The 20,003-nt window shown below is 45.4% G+C and overlaps 1 protein-coding gene across 1 annotated transcript; it reads left to right on the top strand.

The window, feature by feature from the left end:
- The first annotated feature begins 520 nt into the window (after nucleotides 1–520).
- LOC109774058 (pyruvate, phosphate dikinase 2) lies at nucleotides 521–19,076 on the top strand. Its single transcript, XM_020332775.4, has 20 exons — nucleotides 521–949; nucleotides 1,052–1,260; nucleotides 10,895–10,951; nucleotides 11,056–11,427; nucleotides 13,342–13,504; nucleotides 13,614–13,849; nucleotides 14,164–14,292; nucleotides 14,596–14,775; nucleotides 15,193–15,336; nucleotides 15,468–15,632; nucleotides 15,788–15,949; nucleotides 16,099–16,188; nucleotides 16,349–16,487; nucleotides 17,020–17,197; nucleotides 17,398–17,527; nucleotides 17,761–17,889; nucleotides 18,101–18,238; nucleotides 18,429–18,506; nucleotides 18,591–18,682; nucleotides 18,771–19,076. Exons 2-20 carry the CDS (start codon nucleotides 1,066–1,068, stop codon nucleotides 18,811–18,813), a joined length of 2,820 nt encoding a protein of 939 aa, XP_020188364.1. The 5' UTR covers nucleotides 521–949; nucleotides 1,052–1,065; the 3' UTR covers nucleotides 18,814–19,076.
- The last annotated feature ends 927 nt before the right edge of the window (nucleotides 19,077–20,003 follow it).

The raw sequence follows: 20,003 nt of genomic DNA, 5'->3' as shown, positions 1-20,003 counted from the left end.
CTCACCGTCGAAGGCTGCGTTAGCGGAGACCTCCCCGCCACCACCTTCATCGACCAATGCCGGGGCTTAGCCCTACCACTAGTCTCTAACAGCGGCAAGGTGGCGGAAGGACAGCAGTGGCGGAGCTTGAAGCCCAACTCTGGGCGGGCCAAAATGAAAAAATAGCCTATGGGCTGGTGTTCTAAGGCTCAATAGTAAAAAAAAAGTGTATAAATTTCAAAATGTTGGGCAGGGCATGGCCCATCCGGCCTTGTTGTAGCTCCGCCATTGGATGACAGAGAGGTAGGTGGCGGCAGCGGCGGCAACTAGGAAGTGAAATCGAGGTGGAGGCGGCGGTTGTTCAGTTGGGATGAGAGAGTGCCGTGCAAGCTAAGGATTAATCCCTCAAACCAGAAATTTTCGCTCTAAATATGATTTTTGGAGATCTGCTAGAGAAGCCCTTAGGCAGGAATTAACCCCAATCAACCATATTCTCAAAAGTGATATTTCTGACGTTACATCAGCTTGTGAGAGTGGTCCTGCTACGGTCGATGCCACAAAAAAGGGGGCCGTGAGGTTGATGAACTCCGGTGTTCTCCACCACTTGCCGGAACCGGGCTTCGGGAATTCCCTGGAGCCGGGGGTCTTCGCGTCTACAGCCACTCGTGGCGACGACGCGGGGAGGCAACGGGGCCAAGGGCCGGGATAAGGTGCACCCGCCGCGACGGGCTCACATGTGACCACCCTCGCGCCACATGTCACGGACAGTATATTCCACGGCCGCCGGATTCACCCGTTCGTCTCCCCTTTCTCCGCGCGATCTCGCCTCGATCACACGCGCTGCCGCCCATACGTACTCACACACACAAACATACACAGATACATCTACCCCGGTCCTCCACTCCCGTGGTTCTCCCGCATCGTTGGAGCTCCACCGCGCTCCCGCCTAGCTCAGCTCAGCTCCGGTCAGGTACGTACGCCGGCTGGTGCTCCACCGCCCTGTTTCGATTCTGCTCCGGCGACCGATCACGCGGTGAAGTAGCTTAGCTGGCGTATGGATGAACCGGTGCAGGTGAGGTGGGAAGGATGCCGTCGGTTTCGAGGGCCGTGTGCGTGCAGAGGCCGACCACGAGCGGCGGCGGGAGGAGCAGGGAGGCGGCCCGATCGGTGGCGGCGCCGAGAGCCCGTCAAGCGAAATCAAAGGCGGTGACCCACCCGGCGCGGGGCCGGCATTGCTCGCCTCCCAACGCAGTCGCGGCGCCCATGCCCGCCACAAAGAAGGTAAACAGTTCGCGACTCGTGTGTGCCACTGGAGTGTTATCGTTTCCGGTTGACTTGTGCGGGCTTTCCTAATTCAAATGCCATCCGTACGATCGCGCAAAGCACCGCGTCAATTTAGTCAGTCTCAACTAAACAATACTCCCTCCGTTCTAAAATAAGATTCTCAACTTTATACTCACTCTAGTAATACAAAATTGTGCCAAGGTTGAAACATTTATTTTGAGACAGAGGTAATACATATATACTGGAGTACTGCAGAAGATCATTTATTTTTCTTATTTTTTAAAGCACAATACAAACGCAGACGCTTGTCTAATTACTACTCCCTCTGTAAACTAATATAAGAGTGTTTAGATCACTATTTTAATGATCTAAACGCTTTTATATTAGTTTACGGAGGGAGTTGTTTACTAAGTACTACGTGTCTGAGGTAGATCCACAATATGAGCACTCGATTTACACATGACTAAGTATCTTCAAAATTACCCGGCAAAGAAAAAGTATCTTCAAAATTACAATACGATGGAATGCATTTTCTTGTTCATGGGTTTTTGGCAACTAAAATGATCTACATTTTTCTTTTCTTTTCTTTTTGCGAGGGAAAAAAATTGCATTACTCAAGCAGGAATAAGTTCTTCCCTACATAGCGTAGGGATGTTTACAGGACCAGAACGTAGCCACACAACAGTTCTAGCTTCCGTTCTTCCAAAACTAGCTAAGGAATGACTAACCTTATTTTGAGATCTCGTAACATGAGTAAATGCAACTTCCCTTTCCTCCATGAGCTGCTTCAGCTCTTGAATCAACATAGCATGCCTTGATCTATCACGTTCCTGGGCATTCACCGATCTACATTTTTCTTAACAGAAGTGCTCAGCATTTTCTTGTCTATACTGTCTCAAATTGAATTATGAGTCGCATAGGGGCCGTATGATTCACATTCCGTGAGGTCAAAGCTATATACTCCCTCCGTCCGCGAATAATTGCACTTCTATCTTTTGTTCTAAGTCAAAGTGTTGAAATTTTGACCAACTTATAAAAAAAAGGAACATATATGACATTAAATTGGTACATTATTAAAGTACATTTCAAGACGGATACAGTGATGCTAATTTAGTGTCATAAATGCTGCTATTTTTTCCAATAAATTTGGTCAAAGCTTTTAAAACTCCGATTTAGAACAAAAGCTAGAAGTACAGTTATTCGCGGATGGGGGAGTATGCCAGATCCACATACTTATTACACTCAAAGTTCCTTTTTTTCCAATACGTCATTATACACATAGCTAGGTTCCTTGGTGACCAGTGACAACATAACTTCACCATAGTTTGTCGATCTTTTTCTTTCTTGATTGAAACAAAGGGGGTGGGGCACTTCAATAGATATCATTTTAAAACACACAAAAAGAGGGATGATCCAATTGTAAGTCAATGTTTGCCATTGTACACATTGACAGTCAAGTTGTCTTTACATATTTTGACGTTCAGCTATGTAATCTCGGTATAGAAAACCATGTGTGGCTAACTAAAAAAAATAGAAGAGATCTCCATTTGTAGTGTGTTGTTCAATTTTTTTTTGTGATTTGATATTTGGTTAAACTAAAAAATGCGAGTACGGTTAAACTTCAACTCTGGCAAACATGACAACATAGTTTTCTTTGGTGGGTTTCCCGTATCATCTTACAACAAGTTCACTGTAGAGCGGTTGTAGAACGGTTTGGCAAGCGTAACTAAACTTATTTAAAAGGAAAAGATATTCTATCCACCACTTGTCCTTCGTCTAGCTTTACATACATTTGTCCCTACCTCTCCTTGTTTTAATTGTTTTCCCCCGATCTTTGATTTTTTTATCATTTTTCTTTGAAAACCGGCTCAACACCCCTACTTTTATTGACTTACAATTTTTTTTTGTTTTCTACCCAATAAATGCTTACCAGATAAGTGTTTACCAAATAAAATATAATAATATATTTTAGACACAATCAAATTAATACGTGCAGGCAAATCACTACTATAATGTTTATGTCCTTGTTGCAATGCACGCACAATTACCTAGTCTACTCTACTTAAAAAGAGAGGTAAGGCTCCCTATTTCGCTCTCCGAAATTTCGCCTTTCTTTCGTTGCCCAAATGTGTTTCCCCTTTCCTCTTCCTATTTTGTTTTTTCTTCATTTCTATTTTTTTCAATCGGTTCCCCTAAAAACTAGCTCAGTTAGTCCACCACTTATTGACTTACCAAATAAAATTATTTTTTCTTTGATAAGCCAATAAACATTACCAAGTACTCCCTCTGTAAAGAAATATAAGAGCGTTTCGATCACTGTTAGTGATCGAAACGCTCTTATATTTCTTTACAGAGGGAGTAAGTGCTTACCAAATAAAATCCTACTTTCTTACACAATCACATTAATATGTCCAGTAACTTATGAGCTAACGTACTAGAATATTTGTGCCCCACTGCAACACATGACCAATTATCTCTAGTAACAGAACAAAATGTAGAAAAAATTGTTCAATAGCAGGGACAAAAAAAGACCATTTGAGAAAAGGGTTAAAAACTGCAGAACAATTCCATTATTTGGAGGGTCCAAAATAAGATAAACTTATGCGTAACTCAGATCTGTGAGGCTGCCATATATCAAGTACAGACATTTTCCAATTTTCTTGCGCTGCATAGATGCATGTATGGCTAGGCAGAACTCTGCTATTCGGATTGCAACTCAAGCCCCTGGTTTCACAAAACCAGTAAAACAGGCACAACTTGGCCTAGGCAAAGAGCTAACTTCCTTCCATGTTCCAGCACATCGAGAATGTGGAAGGAATCGGGCCTAGAATCCACGGTAAGTCATGGCCAAACGCATTTTGGCAATCTAGCAATTTGATTAAGTCGATAGGCATGACCATCAAGCAAGCGGCCAAGGCTGTGATCACGCAGGTTAAAACAAGATCCAGATTACTTTTGACTATCTATGGAGTACAACCGTACAAGAAACCACGGGGGGTTTGACAGCAGCAGCCATGTAGCACCTGGGGTAGATCAATGCATGTGTGCACGTATGGCATTTGTCCATGTTGCGGAGGTTCATTTCACTTGGCGGCATCACGAGAAAACCACGTCCTACCTAAGGTTGTATATAGGCGCGCATGTTTTCAGCATCGATCTGTTCAATGCGTGTTTATTTACTCGCAAATTGCAACGGGAGTAGATTGCAAAAAAATAAATAAATTGCAACTTGAGTATTTTGGTCCAAAGTTTTGAAGCTACTGTGTATTTCCTTGAAAATTCTTAAAAAGAAGAAGATCATGCTCCAAGCCTCTGCATCGATTTTTTTTTTTGCGGGTGCCTCTGCATCGATTAATGCACACAACTTTTAGCTAATTATCGCAATGTTTACAAGGTCTCATCTAGTTTAAAAACCCACTCATGGCGACTGAAGAGAATCCCCCGAGGATAATAATAGTACTAAACATTGTAATTCGCTTTAGAACAAATTTAACTTATTAACTTATATGTTATTGCCATTTTCTTGTTTTGTAGACCTCGTTATTTTCACAAACTAAGAGATGAACTTTGCATCCATACCCAGGCACACGTGCCACTCAGGTTGCACGTACACAAAACACTCGTGCAAAGTATTGTCTTTCGTACAATGCATATCTATTCAAAATATGCTAAAATATGTCGGTTCCAAGCGAGGACGCGCAACGTATACGCTTGCTTGCCTGCACTACATTGTGATTTGGTGCATCTCGCGTGTTGATTTCTTAATATGTTTGTCGAAAACCACTGTCGTGCTTAGAAAACCAGAGGCTGAATTACCCACGGGTTTGGGTTCATGCACTAAACTGCAAACCAATTCTACCGTATGACAACGACTTTGCTTAGCAACGTTAGCGAGTGATACACATGTAGATAGTGGGAGGTGTCAATAAGTATTTCAGAGCTAGTACAGGCGATTGTAACACTGTTTATTTGGAATAAAACTCACGTATTCCTGGCAATTTATTTTTATGTCAAACGAGATTGTCATGTGGGCTGGTAATTTCAATCTTTTAAAAATATTTTTACTCAAGAGATCATGGTGCATGAGATCCATAAATCTCTGTGCATCAAGTTCATCCTTAACAAGAATAAACACAAGGATTAAAATGTGAAATGCTCATAATAACGTATGAATGGCTGATCTAAGCCGTAAAATGTCTAAAACACATGAATATGAGTTCACGCGTAGGCTTGGTAGATTTTATGTTTTTTGAAGCTGCAACAGATCGTTTTGGCAGCTGCTGATTTGGCAATTTTGGTAGAGTTGATCTTTGTTCATCCTTTGTTCATTCTACCGTGATGAGTAGGTGAGTTCATTTTCAATCGCCCGGTTATCTGTAAACTTTCAACACATTTTGCACATAAATCTCTCGATGAGATTTTGGCAATATCTGATGTGCGTCATTTTCAATAAAGTTTAGACCATCTTGCTGGCACTAATTTACGAGTTCACTTTAGTTTATTGACTCGTATGATCCTTTCGTCCTTTTTTTAGTGTTAGCTATTCCGATGTATAGGGACCAAATTTAAAACTCGAAGCCCATGAGCTAAGCAATTAGCTCGTGGTTTGGCTTGGCTCGACTCGAACTCGTTGACTAACCGGTCGAGCCAAGTTTTAATCTAAGCTCATTAACAAAACAAGTCTAATGGACTGATCTAAAGATTGAACTCATTAAACTTGGCAATCATGGGGGACATGAGATTAGTGCCAATATTATTGTTGATTTTTTTAGGGGGGAATATTATGGTTTGTTATCTTCTAGGGAGTGTGCTGAGTGACATCTTAGTGTAAATGGTAGATTGTTGTGATTTTTGGAGAAAAACATGTGTCTATAAATGTATTTTTTTTAGGCGACTGATAGGCGCCGGCGCACCGGCTGAAAATTTCGGCCGGTCCCGCGTGGGCCGCACGATCTAGCTGTTGTAGACCGTATGATTCCTTCGTCAACCTTATAGAAAACGCTGCAGCAAAAAAAAGCAGGGGAAAAATGGAAGGGGAAAGAGACCAGCGCCCGCTCGTCCTCGACCGCCGCCGACTCACGCTCGCCGACTCACGCTCGCCGACATCGCCCGTTTGCCTCGCCGCAGATGCTCACCGCCGATGCTTGCCGCCGTCGCTCGCAATAAATAAGCCGTTGACCAAAGCAACTTTTCTCTTGCCTCCGTGTTGCATCCATGGTAGCTTCGCGGCGCCGACCGCAACACCGTCCCTCGCCGGTGCTGCCCACCACATGTTGCAGCATCAATGGTGACGGCGGCGTCGCTTGCATACAAAGCCGATGGTAGCAAAAAAAAGGATTGCTGGTTCCAGCAAAAATCGAAGCCAGTGGAAGAAAAATTGGGGCTGGTTCCAGCAAAAATCGAAGCCGGTGAAAGCAGGCTGGTTCCAGCAAAAATCGAAGCCGGTGAAAGCAGGCTAGTTCCAGCAAAAATCGAAGCCGGTGGAAGCAAAATTGGGGCTGGTTCCAGCAAAAACAAAAGACAGTGGAAGCAAAACTGGGGCTGGTTCCAGCAAAAACAAAAGACAGTGGTAGCAAAAAGATTGTTGGTTTCATCAAAAATTGAAAGCGGTGGTAGCAAAAATTGGGCTGGTCAGCAAAATCAAGATAGTAGAGTTGCATCCCTTTTGTGTCGGAGCTGCAACCGGCAAGTGGCAGAGCTGCAACCGGCTATAGGAGAGTTGCAATCGGCGAGCGGCGGAGCTGGAACGGGCTAGGTGTTCTCCTCCGCAGATGCGCGTCTTCCCGCTCCGCTACACGGCCGCCTGCTTGTTTGAAGCGTTGTGGCATCGCCGTTGTAACTCCGCGGCCTGTTGGTTGCAGCACACCGCGCACCGGCCGGCGATGGCTGGCTAACAGCAGGGCGGCTCATCGGGGCTTCAAGCGGCGCGCGGCGGCTCAGAAGAGAGAGATTGGGAAAGCAGAGATTAGTCATTGTGCGAGAGACGTGGGGACTGGGAAGATAAGGAAACGTGTGGCTGAGAGGCTTCGCGAGAGAAAGAACGAGATAAGGGACGCGTGGGCTGATTATGTGGTGGCTAGCGAGCGATGCGGGACCTCGTGTGCTGTTCGATCAGACGGCCCAGCAGCGAGTAAAGCGTTGTTGATCGGATGGCCCGCGAGCGACCGGAGCGAGCGTTAGCCGGCGGACCGGCCAGAAACGTTTCCTTTTTTTTATAGATTATTGCATACATAACACATATATCTAGCTCCTGAGCTACATGAGTTGAGCCAAGTTTAAATATGAGCTCGTTATATTAACAAGCGGAGCTGAGCTAACTCTATATCTTTTTGAGGTGAAGCTTTTTTTTAAGGGGGATTTTGAGGTGAAGCTAAATATCCCTACCGATCACGTACCGCTCGATAGCGTGACATTTTTAATTGCAGCATGGCACCCCTCGCACATCCGCGGTACACGGCTTTCTGATGTAGGGTGCGTGGGACCCGCACCCCGCGGGTTCGTTTTACCCGTACATATCGGACCCGGCTGGGCTTGGGTAGCGCGTGCTGCTGCTGCAACTGCGCGGAGCCGCGGACCGATGGTGGTTGCGTGACAGCACGACTCAACCGTGTACGGCGTACGTGCCGATACTATCCGTTCCGTTCCGTTTCGATCCGATCCGGCCACGGCGGGAGAAGCAACCCAAAACCACCACAAGTGTTTAATTTTTAATTTTTTTGAACAAAACCACCACAAGTACGTACGTGCGCAAGTGATTTGATCGGAGACACCGTTCAAATGCGAAACACTCTGCTCCAGCTCTGTCGTGTCGTTCCCAGCCTTATCTTCGTTTGACCGGCGGTAGACGATCTTCGGCTCGATCCTTTTCAGAAGAGGCCGCCACGCAGACCCATTTCTAAACAAAATGTCTTCGCCCGCTGCCACACGCCGCCGTGCACGTTGTCAATGAACACCGATCAAGCACGTTCTTCAGGTTGAACTGATCTTTTTTCTTAAAGAGAGCACGGTGAGTTTAACCTGTCACGCACGTACACCATTTCCTCCTAGTTTCTACCCGCTAGCTACACGATTCCTCTGCAGTTTTCCGGGTTCCTACCAAGTACCAACCATACATTTTATATACGCGATTGATTGCATTTTCGCATGCACATCATACGCTTCTAATCCGATGATATCCTTTCCCAAAAGGTTTAGCCTGACAAGTGATGTCGTAGTCGCGAAATGGTCATTGACGGCATGTAAACTCCTCAGAAAAAAGGGATCATACCATATCCCTGCAGAGATTAGGGGGGAGCGTGCGTACGTGTTGCCGAGCCTGAGCCGCGGCGCGAATCCGTCCGGCGCGCACCAACCACTTTACGCGGCCACAAGCCCACAACCCATCCGGCATGCCACGACGGACGCCGCTATCCTTTTCCTTTCGTTCCGTTCCGCGACCGCGTGGCGCGGGCACTGAGCTGGTGTCACTTTGGCTCGCCGGTTCGTGCAGCTTCACACCTTGAGCTGCCCAGCTGGGTGCCAACTGACGACGTGCACCTTAAACTGGGGATACGATGGCAGCCTGTGATTTTTTCCATGCATTTTCCATCTGCATCAAAGGTAAACTTACGTACGTACATCAGCGGCACAAAAGATACGTCAAGCTAACAGAACTCACGGAATAACCAACAAACAACCATACTTGGTGATGGCAAATAAAAAAAGGTAGGGTATAGCTACATATACATGGCACCCTAAGAGTTGGTTTTCACACGTTAGGGCATCTCCAATGGCAACCCGGCAAATTTTCTCCCGCATCTGTCCGTGGACAGGGGACAAATCCGCGGACATGAATACGGGAGGCCGCATCCAACGCTGCCTGCATACATTCATACATTTTTTCAACAAATAGATGAAACTCATACGGACACAGCGGATTTCATATAGGCCAAACGAAATACATAACATTTTGAACATATTTTAACTAAAATAACTAAAACTATGTGCACGTCTGGTCGCGCAGAGCTACATTCCCGCGAAACGGATACACTATAGTAGTCTACAGCCGGCCGCGGCGGATCCCTTTGTCTTTCTCATGTCCGGCAGCCCTAGTTGCACTATCGTGAGCCCCGGAGGCATATGCTTCAGCGCAAAGGGCAGTTTGCTTCCCCATGTTTGGCAATGCCGATCATCGGGGCGGAACCGCCGCGATGTGCTTCAGCCGGAGGAAAAGAGAAAGACGATAAACTGCGACCGGGCAAGACACCGCCTGTGTACTCCGACGTCGCCTCGGCGGTGGCCTTCATGGGACCCAAGCGGTGACGGCCTCCCGTGTTCTACTTCTCCTAATGATGGCAGTGGACGCGAACATGATGTATGCCGCATCGCCGACCTCTGCCAGGGCGCGGTCACAGACACGCTGACGACGGATGGTGCAGTCACATGCACGGGAGGAGCGGTGCGACACAACGTCGTCCATGGCAGCCACGATGCTTGTATCGCCGTGGTCCACCGCGTGTCGGCATGGAGCGACACACCACTTCTCGGCGGACTGGCTTGGAGCGGCGGGTTGTTGAACGACGTGCTGGCTTGGAGCTTCTGCCTCCCTAAGCTGGCCTGCAACCGCCTAGACCATCGACAGAGGCGGAGTAGAAAGTTGTTTGGCTCGTATCCGGCGGGCTCGACAGGCCATCCAACCAGCTTTTGTGCGAGAGAACTCTGTTTTCTGCTCGCCGGATGCCATGGAGCTTGTGGAGAAAATGGTGTGCAAGGAGGAGACGAGAGCGGAGTTGGTGTGATTTTTACCCGGCGTCTGGTATCGTTTAAATATCGGGGGGATAACCGGAGCCAACCGGCGTTGTGTTTAATGACGGACGACTCGCGAACAGACATGTAGTCAGAGTAGGTTTCTTAGCACGCGCATGTGTTTTATGGTCGTTTGAATGCGGCGAGGAGGCATGTTCAGACGGGCGAGCTGGGGGCGGCGCTCTCTCGGCCGTCACGCCGTTTCAGTGCCGACAGTGAGAAGTCGCGTCCGTCTGTGCCGCACTCCCGTTCGGTCAAATCGCGTGCATAAATGCCGGCCACTGCATGCTCTAGAGCAACATGAATGCGGCGTGTGGGATGAAAAACGTGGGAGGGGCGGGTGGGGGGTCTGGATGGCCAGCGCAATCTGACGCGGGTGTGACAACGATCCAGACGCCCGTAAAACCCTCATGTTTCTCTCCGGTTTATGGGAGAAGATGCGTCCGGACCTTCCTGCGGATAGATGCAGACTCGTGTTGGATGGCTTCCGCGGTCCAGACGTATATGGGCGTGGGCGTTTTGATGATCGGCGTTGAAGATGCGCGCCACTTGGCATGGAGCTCACCGGAGGAGCACGCGCCCACCCGGCCCCTCCCCCGGGCTGGTCCGTCCCCCGTATGCGACGATCGTGCGGTGACGTCTCACGGTGGGTCTCACCGGGGTGCCACGCCATTTCTACGTGGCCAAGGCCTCCGCGCCCTCCCCTTGCTATAAATAGAACCCGGCTCCCACTCCATGAGCATCCAACAAGCTCATTCATCTGCAACCATCGAGTTGTACTACTACTGTTCGTCGTCACTAGCATTGCGTCGCACTAATGGCTCCTGCTCAATGCGCGCGCGTGCAGAGGGTGTTCCACTTCGGCAAGGGCAAGAGCGAGGGCAACAAGGCCATGAAGGACCTGGTATGTAGTCGCTAGATCCATCACTCTCAGTTGATGTATTTTCACTAATAATTCACTATATATGCTGATCATGATGACTGGATCGTGGACCATGATGTGTGCAGCTGGGCGGGAAGGGCGCCAACTTGGCGGAGATGGCGAGCATCGGGCTGTCGGTGCCGCCGGGGTTCACGGTGTCGACGGAGGCGTGCGAGCAGTACCAGGCGGCGGGGAGGGCGCTGCCGCCGGGGCTGTGGGAGGAGACCCTGGAGGGCCTGCGCTGGGTGGAGGAGTACATGGGCGCGCGCCTCGGCGACCCGGCGCGCCCCCTGCTCCTCTCCGTCCGCTCCGGCGCCGCGGTGTCCATGCCCGGGATGATGGACACGGTGCTCAACCTGGGGCTCAACGACGAGGTGGCCGCCGGGCTGGCGGCCAAGAGCGGCGACCGCTTCGCCTACGACTCCTACCGCCGTTTCCTCGACATGTTCGGCAACGTCGTGAGTATACCAACCGCACCTGGCTCTGACTAAGCTAAGCTAAGCCTAGCTCCATGCATGCATGCGCGTCGCTCCATCGCTTGCTTGTACGAGTAGTTAATTTGCGTGCGTCGAGCAGCCGTTGCTTTGGGAGGGAGCGACGTACGTGCGTCTGACGCGGGTTGCGTCGCCGAGACGTTGGCTGCTGCTGCTGCTGCTGCTGCATTATGATGAAGGTGACAAGGATTACGTTGGGGCTCTTGTATGCTTGCGAAGGTATCTCTGGGGTGCCCGCCACGCCCGGTGGTAGACTTAACCGGTGAAAATGATTGTTTATTTATTTATTTAAGTATAAGTACGTCCTTTTTGTGGGCTAAGTATAAGTACGTTTGGCTAGTAGTAATTTACAAGAGATCAAATCACACAGAAGCTTAATAAAGATATGAACAAAAATATATATGAAATTGGTTGCTTTAGAAAGAGGATTTTTTGTTAATAAAAACATATTTTTGCATGAAGAAAGCTGAGCCGCAGCACATACTACCCGTACGTGCAAACCGCAAACACTTTCAGAAGCATTCTTTTTCTGTTACTGTCAGCACAGTTAATCCGATTCCCAAGGACAGTTTGCACGGCAACACTGCCGTATTTTGACCGCAACTGTTTCTCTCGGAGAAAGGAATCACTAATGAAAGCGACCTCTGTCTTACAGTTTGACACTATTATTTCGCTCCACTCTGAAAATAAGATGAACAGAAAAGAAGGACAAACTTTGACACTGTTACTTCTGAAATAAGACAAAAAGCAACGAGACAAACTTTGATAAAACAATAAGACAAGCAGTCTTCCGTAGCACAATGTCTGATTTCATGAAAATATTTGTCTTGTTCTTAGAAAACAAAACAATTAAAACAGTCAGTTTGGGGTGACGAAAAACATGACAAAAAATTTCAGCTCCAACTTCATTGAGCCATGACATCTGCAATATTAATTCATATAGTAGGTTTCGACAAACCTGACAAGTTGGTGTTGTCTTCTAGCTCTAGAGTGAAAATGCAGTCCAATGATATTATTTTCTCCTTCCATTTATATAGGACCTAATACGTTTGTCAAGGCTAAATTTAACCACATGTAAGAGCAATAATATGTGACACGTAAATTACGCAAAATACACCGTCAAATTCGTAAATGAAAGGAGCTTCTAATGATATAATTTTAAATTATACATATCTCATATACTTTTAATCTTATCAATAGTCAAAGACAACCTTAAAAAATGTATTAGGCCCTATATACATGAAAGGAGGGAGTACCAAGTTTTATTTACTACTAGGAAAAGAAAAGAAAAAAGACTCCACTTCACCAGTCCAATGCCCACCAACGACCCCACTTCACCAGCAAATCAAAAAAAGAAAAGGAAAAAAGACTCCACTTCACCGGTTCACTTGCGACCGTGGCAGGACGGCGGCGGCGGCGGCGGAGCCCGCGCGGTTGGAGGCCGGACCGCCCGGCCGCCGCTGTGCCCCCCATGGAGGCTGGAGCTCGACCCCGGCGGCTAGGTCGGCTCCGACTGCGGCGCCCTGGTAAAAGAGGAAACATCGAGTCATTACTCGTTTGGATCGAGCAGATTTTATTTTAGCACAAGAAGAAGACTGCGGGTCTATGACAGCGAACGCCTGAGCTAATCAAATTCCTCTTACTCGTTTGCTTGGTACATTGTTCCACAAAAGGAGGAACGAAAGCTGGATGCAGCCCAGTTAATCTGGCAACTGGATTTCCAATACTGCATTTTGGGATGTGCGTTCCTCACTAAATACTAGCAGTTTCTTTTGTACCGAAAAAGTTGGGTCGACGTTTTGTTTACAGCAATTCGTACTAGCAACTAGCAGTAGTAGCAGGATCCTTGTTTCTTAGCAGGATATTTCCTCTTGCCAGGTCATGGACATTCCCCATGCGCTTTTCGAAGAGAAGCTCGAAGCCATGAAAGCAGCCAAGGGGGTGGACAACGACACCGACCTCACTGCCAATGACCTCAGGGAGCTAGTGGGTCAGTACAAGAACGTCTACGTTGAAGCCAAAGGAGAACAGTTTCCCTCAGGTTGAATTCATGAATTTCACCTTTTTATTTATATATTTTGAAACTGACATTGTGTTTTTGGCACCCAGTTGATATGTGTATATGTTTGTTGTTTCTTGCCTTGGCATAGACCCCAAGAGGCAACTGCAGTTAGCGGTGTTGGCCGTATTCGACTCGTGGGACAGCCCGAGGGCGAACAAGTATAGAAGCATTAATCAGATCACCGGACTTAGGGGCACCGCCGTGAACGTGCAGTGCATGGTGTTTGGCAACATGGGGAACACCTCCGGAACAGGTGTCCTCTTCACTAGGAACCCTAGCACCGGGGAGAAGAAGCTTTATGGCGAGTTCCTAGTCAATGCTCAGGTATGGCTCGGTTCTGATCGCTCATGGTTGCTTCTAAATTCTAGCTGCCATGCTCTACGTATGTGCGCACAGCAAAAGAGCAGTATGTTGCCCACTTTTATTAAAATAGATTATGCAATCAAGATAATACAGTCTGTGGATATTGCATATTCATTGAATGGCAGTGCATAATTTAACTGTTTCCCTGAACCTGTGATTCTTCTGTAATCTGAAAACTCAACTCTTGTATTCCCCCTGTGCTTTGGGGTTTTTCCTGCTGCTATGCAGCTAAAAAAAAAGTAAAAATTTAACTGTTTTTTTTTTGCCTTATGCAGGGTGAGGATGTGGTTGCTGGAATCAGAACCCCGGAGGATCTTGATGCCATGAGGGATCACATGCCGGAGGCCTATGCAGAGCTTGTTGAAAACTGTGAAATACTGGAGAGCCACTATAAGGAAATGATGGTATGTTAGTTTACCAACTGTTTGCAGGAAGCTCTGCTGAGGGGCCTGTCAGTGTTGCTGTTTTATGCAACAAGGCGTTTGACCCATAGCGTGATATAAAACTTATTCTGAAACATCGTGAAGAACTTAGCTATCTAATTAGTTTATGTGATCATTTTCAAGCACCATTACAGTGCTCTTTACAATTGCCCACATGACATGAATGCTCTTTGGTCATGATCCTGCCTTAATATGTCAAAAGATTAACCTGAACCCCTACTATTTCCAATGGGGAATAACTTGCATTTTTCATGTTTAATTCAGGATATTGAATTTACAGTTCAAGAAAATAGGCTCTGGATGCTACAATGCAGATCCGGAAAGCGTACTGGCACAGGAGCTGTGAAGATTGCTGTAGACATGGTTAATGAGGCTCTTGTTGACCGCAATACAGCGATTAAGATGGTAGAACCAGGTCACTTGGACCAGCTTCTTCATCCACAGGTATAAGATAATAGAATATACCCAAATGGTGTATAAAACTGATACATGTAAATACATGCATGTAATTTGTTAGTGCCTCTGTTATCCCAATAAATTATCTGCTCTTTCAGGATATATTTGCATAACTTAATGATTTTACACAAGAACCACATCGTTTGCATGTTGAGAATGTGTTCGTAATTAATGAAGATAGTATACTCATTCAATAGGCCTATGATTCTGATATACTACTAAAATCTGATGTATATAGATAGTTGCTTGCTTTCTTACTATACAAGTTCAAATTTAATCAGATGTATTGGTGTCTGGAACTTTATTTTAACCCTTATATTGACATCCCTCATTTGAATTTTATTTGCAACTGGATTATGGCAATATATTGACACAGTTTTATTACCCTTATGTTATGACAACCAGTTTGCGAACCCCGAGGCTGCTTCATACAAAGGCAAAGTTATTACTACAGGCTTACCAGCATCACCTGGTGCTGCTGTGGGACAAATTGTATTTACTGCCGAGGATGCTGAAGCATGGCATGCCCAAGGGAAATCTGCTATTCTGGTCTGTACATGTCCTTATCATCCTCCTTTTTTAATAGCAGGATGTCTCCTTCATTTTCCTATGTCCTTTTGGGTTGGACTTGTTCTATTCTTGAGTAATCCTGATATTTTTTGAACTTTCTGAATGTAAAGGTGAGGACAGAGACCAGCCCAGAAGATGTTGGTGGCATGCATGCAGCCGCTGGAATTCTTACAGCAAGAGGTGGTATGACTTCTCATGCTGCCGTTGTAGCACGTGGTTGGGGAAAATGCTGTGTGTCAGGGTGCTCAAGCATCCGTGTAAATGAAATTGAAAAGGTGATTGAACTTATCGCTGCAGATGTCTAGGAAATACATTGTTAGGCGCAACACTTCATTCCAGCCTTAAAATTCATAATGGGAGTATGATAAATCTGTGTTCATCATTTTGTATTATAGAGGTGCTTACTTTGGTATATGGTCTATACGCATAGGTGGTAGCTATTGAAGACAAGATGCTCTATGAAGGTGACTGGATATCACTCAATGGATCAACTGGTGAAGTGATCCTTGGCAAACAGCCACTTTCCCCACCAGCCCTTAGTGCTGACTTGGAAACTTTCATGTCCTGGGTTGATGAAGTTAGGCAGCTCAAGGTAAACTTCCTAGGAATAAAAACAAGAACAGAAACTGCCTCAAGTTGACTTTAACTAAAAATTACATCAGTCTTGTTAACTGCGTTAGGCCTAAGCATTACACAAGCTTCAACAAAAAATCCTTATTATGCATATGTTGCGTGTTCTAGGTTATGGCTAATGCAGACACCCCCGGGGATGCATTGGCAGCAAGGAAAAATGGGGCAGAAGGAATTGGACTCTGTCGGACAGAACACATGGTCGGTGTTAACTTCTTCTTCACTGTTTGCTTTTTTGAGGATTTGTTTTGTTATGATAGTTATTCTTTGCAGTTCAACTTTCGAAGTGAACTTTATGGACACAAGTCTGCTCTTCTAGGCAAGTAAAAAAGGCTAATGTTCTCCTTTGTATACTTTGTAGTTCTTTGCTTCTGATGAGAGGATTAAGGCTGTGAGGCAGATGATAATGGCTCCAACTGTCGAACTGAGGCAGAAAGCACTAGATCGTCTTCTGCCTTACCAGAGGTCCGACTTTGAAGGCATTTTCCGTGCCATGGATGGTATGTGGAAAATCTCTATCTATTCATATACTCCCTCCGTCTGGAATTAGATGACGCTCAAATAGATGTATCTAGACGTATTTCAGTGCTAGATACATCTGTTTGAGCGTCAACTAATTCCGGACGGAGGAAATATATTGTTCTGTCTCACTAGATGAGGTGCACTAGAGTTCAAATACCCCGAGCTGGCTTACTTTCTTAAATAAGCGAATATTGACTATGGGTGTAACTGTGAACACACAAAGTAGAAAAAATTGCAAGATTACAGGATCTTATAAGAATTGTGCTTCTAACCTTGAAGTATTTTTTTTGGCACTCATCATGTAGTTTAGGGTATATAATTCTACCAGGGCTTGTTCATTCTTTCGTTGAAAGTGGTATATGTAATAACATGTCCCATGGAAACTGATATCAAATAAACACTTTCCATCGATGGCATACGACATTAGTTATAGACTGCACTTTTTGCAAGGGAATCCCAACTACATTTTTGTCACACAGAACCACCTGAGCATCAATGTTTGCATTTCAGGGCTCCCGGTGACTATTCGGCTGTTGGACCCTCCACTTCATGAGTTCCTTCCAGAAGGGCATGTGGAGGATATTGTGCGTGAGCTATGTGCTGAAACTGGAGCCGCTGAGGATGATGTCCTTGCAAGAATGGAGAAACTTTCAGAAGTAAATCCAATGCTTGGTTTCCGTGGTTGCAGGTTGGTGTTGTTTATTTGTTTAGCTATGCTGGAGATTGAAATATATCCATTTGATCAACAGAATAAAGTGTAAATCTTTTTCATATTTTTAACACAACCACTGTTGAATCAAGTTTTCCTTTCCCATTCATTTACTTGCCTGTTTCATTCGCAATTCTGTTTTCTTTCCTTTACTAATGCTGGTGATGCTAATATTTCAGGCTTGGTATATCGTATCCTGAATTAACAGAAATGCAAGCCCGGGCCATCTTTGAAGCTGCTATATCCATGACCAACCAGGGTATTCAAGTATTTCCAGAGATAATGGTTCCTCTTGTTGGAACACCTCAGGTATGTCTTTCTTCACGTGTATCTTCTTTGGACTGGTATAAAGGTGTACCTTCACTTCACAGTTGGTGCAGTTGAAAAATGACATAATCCATTTGATGGGATACAACCATACACCACCTATTTGTGGAAACCTGACCATTTCATTTCTCTTCAAACTGCACTTGATTTTATTATTGCAAGTTTGATTCAGCAGTTGATTTTTCCTTCTGACAATTGACATTTGGTTTTGCCAGGAATTGGGACATCAGGTGGCTCTTATCCGCCAAATTGCTAACAATGTTTTCACCAATATGGGGAAAACCATTGATTACAAAGTTGGGACTATGATTGAAATTCCCAGGGCTGCTCTAGTGGCAGATGAGGTAAAAAGCTTGTGATAGCTCTGTTCTTTCTGTAAAACCATAAATGTTGGCCATTGACGTTCAGCATGTAAACTGAATAATACATGCATTAGTTAGCAGAACTCTTGGTCGATAGGAGTTCTCCAAATGCAAAGAATTAGTTTATCAGATATATCAAGGGAAAATACGCATGTACCTGACATCGTTGTGCTGGTTGCACATCCATTGGCAGATAGCAGAGCAGGCTGAGTTCTTCTCTTTCGGAACAAACGACCTCACGCAGATGACATTTGGTTACAGTAGGGATGATGTGGGGAAGTTCCTCCCCATCTATCTGGCTCAGGGTATCCTCCAGCATGACCCCTTTGAGGTAAATTTGTTACGACTGGGACCGTACCACTTCAAGTTTGTTTTAAGTACCACCCATATTTTCATCACTCACACACGTGAGCACCTCACATGTCTAGGCATTTTGCATGTTCCTCTCTTGATTTTTTTTTTGTACAGCCATAACCTTATCATATTGTACTTGGCAACTTACCTGTTAATGAATATGCCAGGTGCTTGATCAGAGAGGAGTGGGGGAGCTAGTAAAGATTGCTACAGAGAGGGGTCGCAAAGCGAGGCCTAACTTGAAGGTAAGTATTCCACCGAGGACACTATCTGTTGTGCAGAATTCATTCTTAGTTCATTTGACTGATCGATTTCGTGTTTCCAAACAGGTGGGCATCTGCGGTGAACATGGTGGAGAGCCATCTTCAGTTGCTTTTTTTGCAAAGGCTGGGCTGGATTATGTTTCATGCTCCCCGTTCAGGTTGGCTGAAATATTGAAATTTGGAGGATTAGCACTACCTTGACGCTATTTATAGCCGTTAACATCTTGATATGGAACCTTTTCGCAGGGTCCCGATTGCTAGGCTAGCTGCAGCCCAGGTCCTTGTCTGAGGACGCTGCCTCGTCAACCGGATAACCTGCTGTTGGTGCATCTGGTGAAGATAAATAAGACATAGCCATGGACTTGTGGAAACTCTGCTGCCTAACAAAGGCCGTTTCATATATGTAGTCTATGATGCGTATGCGCGTGTAAGCCTGAAATGGCTTGTTCTCTGCATTTCCCCTGAACTGCCATGGTAATGTACCAAACAGCGATGATGACGAAGATAAATCGAATAAAAGGTGGCGATTATCTGTGCTATCAATTTAAGTGATTCCATTTCTTCCTTTGTTCAGTGGCTGCTACGAGTTGCTTGTGAAAGTGAAGCATGTGATCCCATCCCAATTGCGTAAATCAAATATCTTTTCACTTGATTTTAGTTGGAAGTTCAGACTCTGCCATCTGTCCGAGTCCAACTTCTAGAGCAATCTAACTCAGGAAACAAAATTGATGCCTGTACACAAAAACTCAGCAAACAAATGGAGCAATTATAAAATGATGTTTCCCCTACAAACTGTGAGCACATATTGTAGTTTCCTTAGAATGCCTGCCTAATCGAACAAAAGTTAAACATGACATGTTTTCAAATGTAAAGCATGTCCAGCTAAACCACATAAATAACTACTGCTGCGAATTGTCCAAATCCTGTCAAAGGAAATTAATAGTACCAGATATGTACACTTATTGATGCCAACAAATCCTCCCAGTAACAGTTATTACTGGCACATGTTTGCAAAAACAATAAATACGACCATGTATGTATCATATTTATATGTTGTATATTCAATTCGGTGTCGAGGCTCATCTGCACCCGGTGAACAGTAGATTCAAAAAAGAAATTTACTAAAGCAATTAAAAAATATCTTAATTCTTTTTCAGGTGGAAGATGTTCCAATGCGTGATGTTCGTGCCAAATTTTAGCTTGTTCGGACATCTGAGGAGCTCATGGCAAAAAAAAAAAGTCAAAACTGTATGTGAACAGTGCACTTTCTTACAACCCCAAATTTGTCTTTTTTTTTTGCCGAGAGCTGCTGAAATGTCCAAACTCCATGAAATTTGGCATAGACTTCAGACACATGAGTATCTAGCATCACAACAACAACAACAAAGCCTTTAGCCCCAAACAAGTTGGGGTAGGCTAGAGGTGAAACCCATAAGATCTCGTAACCAACTCATGGTTCTGTCACATGGATAGGAAGCT

This window comes from Aegilops tauschii, chromosome 1 (genome assembly GCF_002575655.3).
Source record: "Aegilops tauschii subsp. strangulata cultivar AL8/78 chromosome 1, Aet v6.0, whole genome shotgun sequence".
Taxonomy (NCBI): domain Eukaryota; kingdom Viridiplantae; phylum Streptophyta; class Magnoliopsida; order Poales; family Poaceae; genus Aegilops; species Aegilops tauschii.
The sequence above is the reverse complement of the archived record's forward strand: the minus strand, read 5'-3'. Positions and strand labels throughout refer to the sequence as shown.

Excerpts from the sequence above, each read along its gene's own strand:
- LOC109774058 (XM_020332775.4), top strand. The coding sequence starts at position 1,066 with ATGCCGTCGGTTTCGAGGGCCGTGTGCGTGCAGAGGCCGACCACGAGC. Across the intron at positions 1,261-10,894 it reads CCATGCCCGCCACAAAGAAG|AGGGTGTTCCACTTCGGCAA; the intron begins GTAAACAGTTCG and ends GCGCGCGTGCAG. Across the intron at positions 16,488-17,019 it reads CATTTTCCGTGCCATGGATG|GGCTCCCGGTGACTATTCGG; the intron begins GTATGTGGAAAA and ends TTTGCATTTCAG.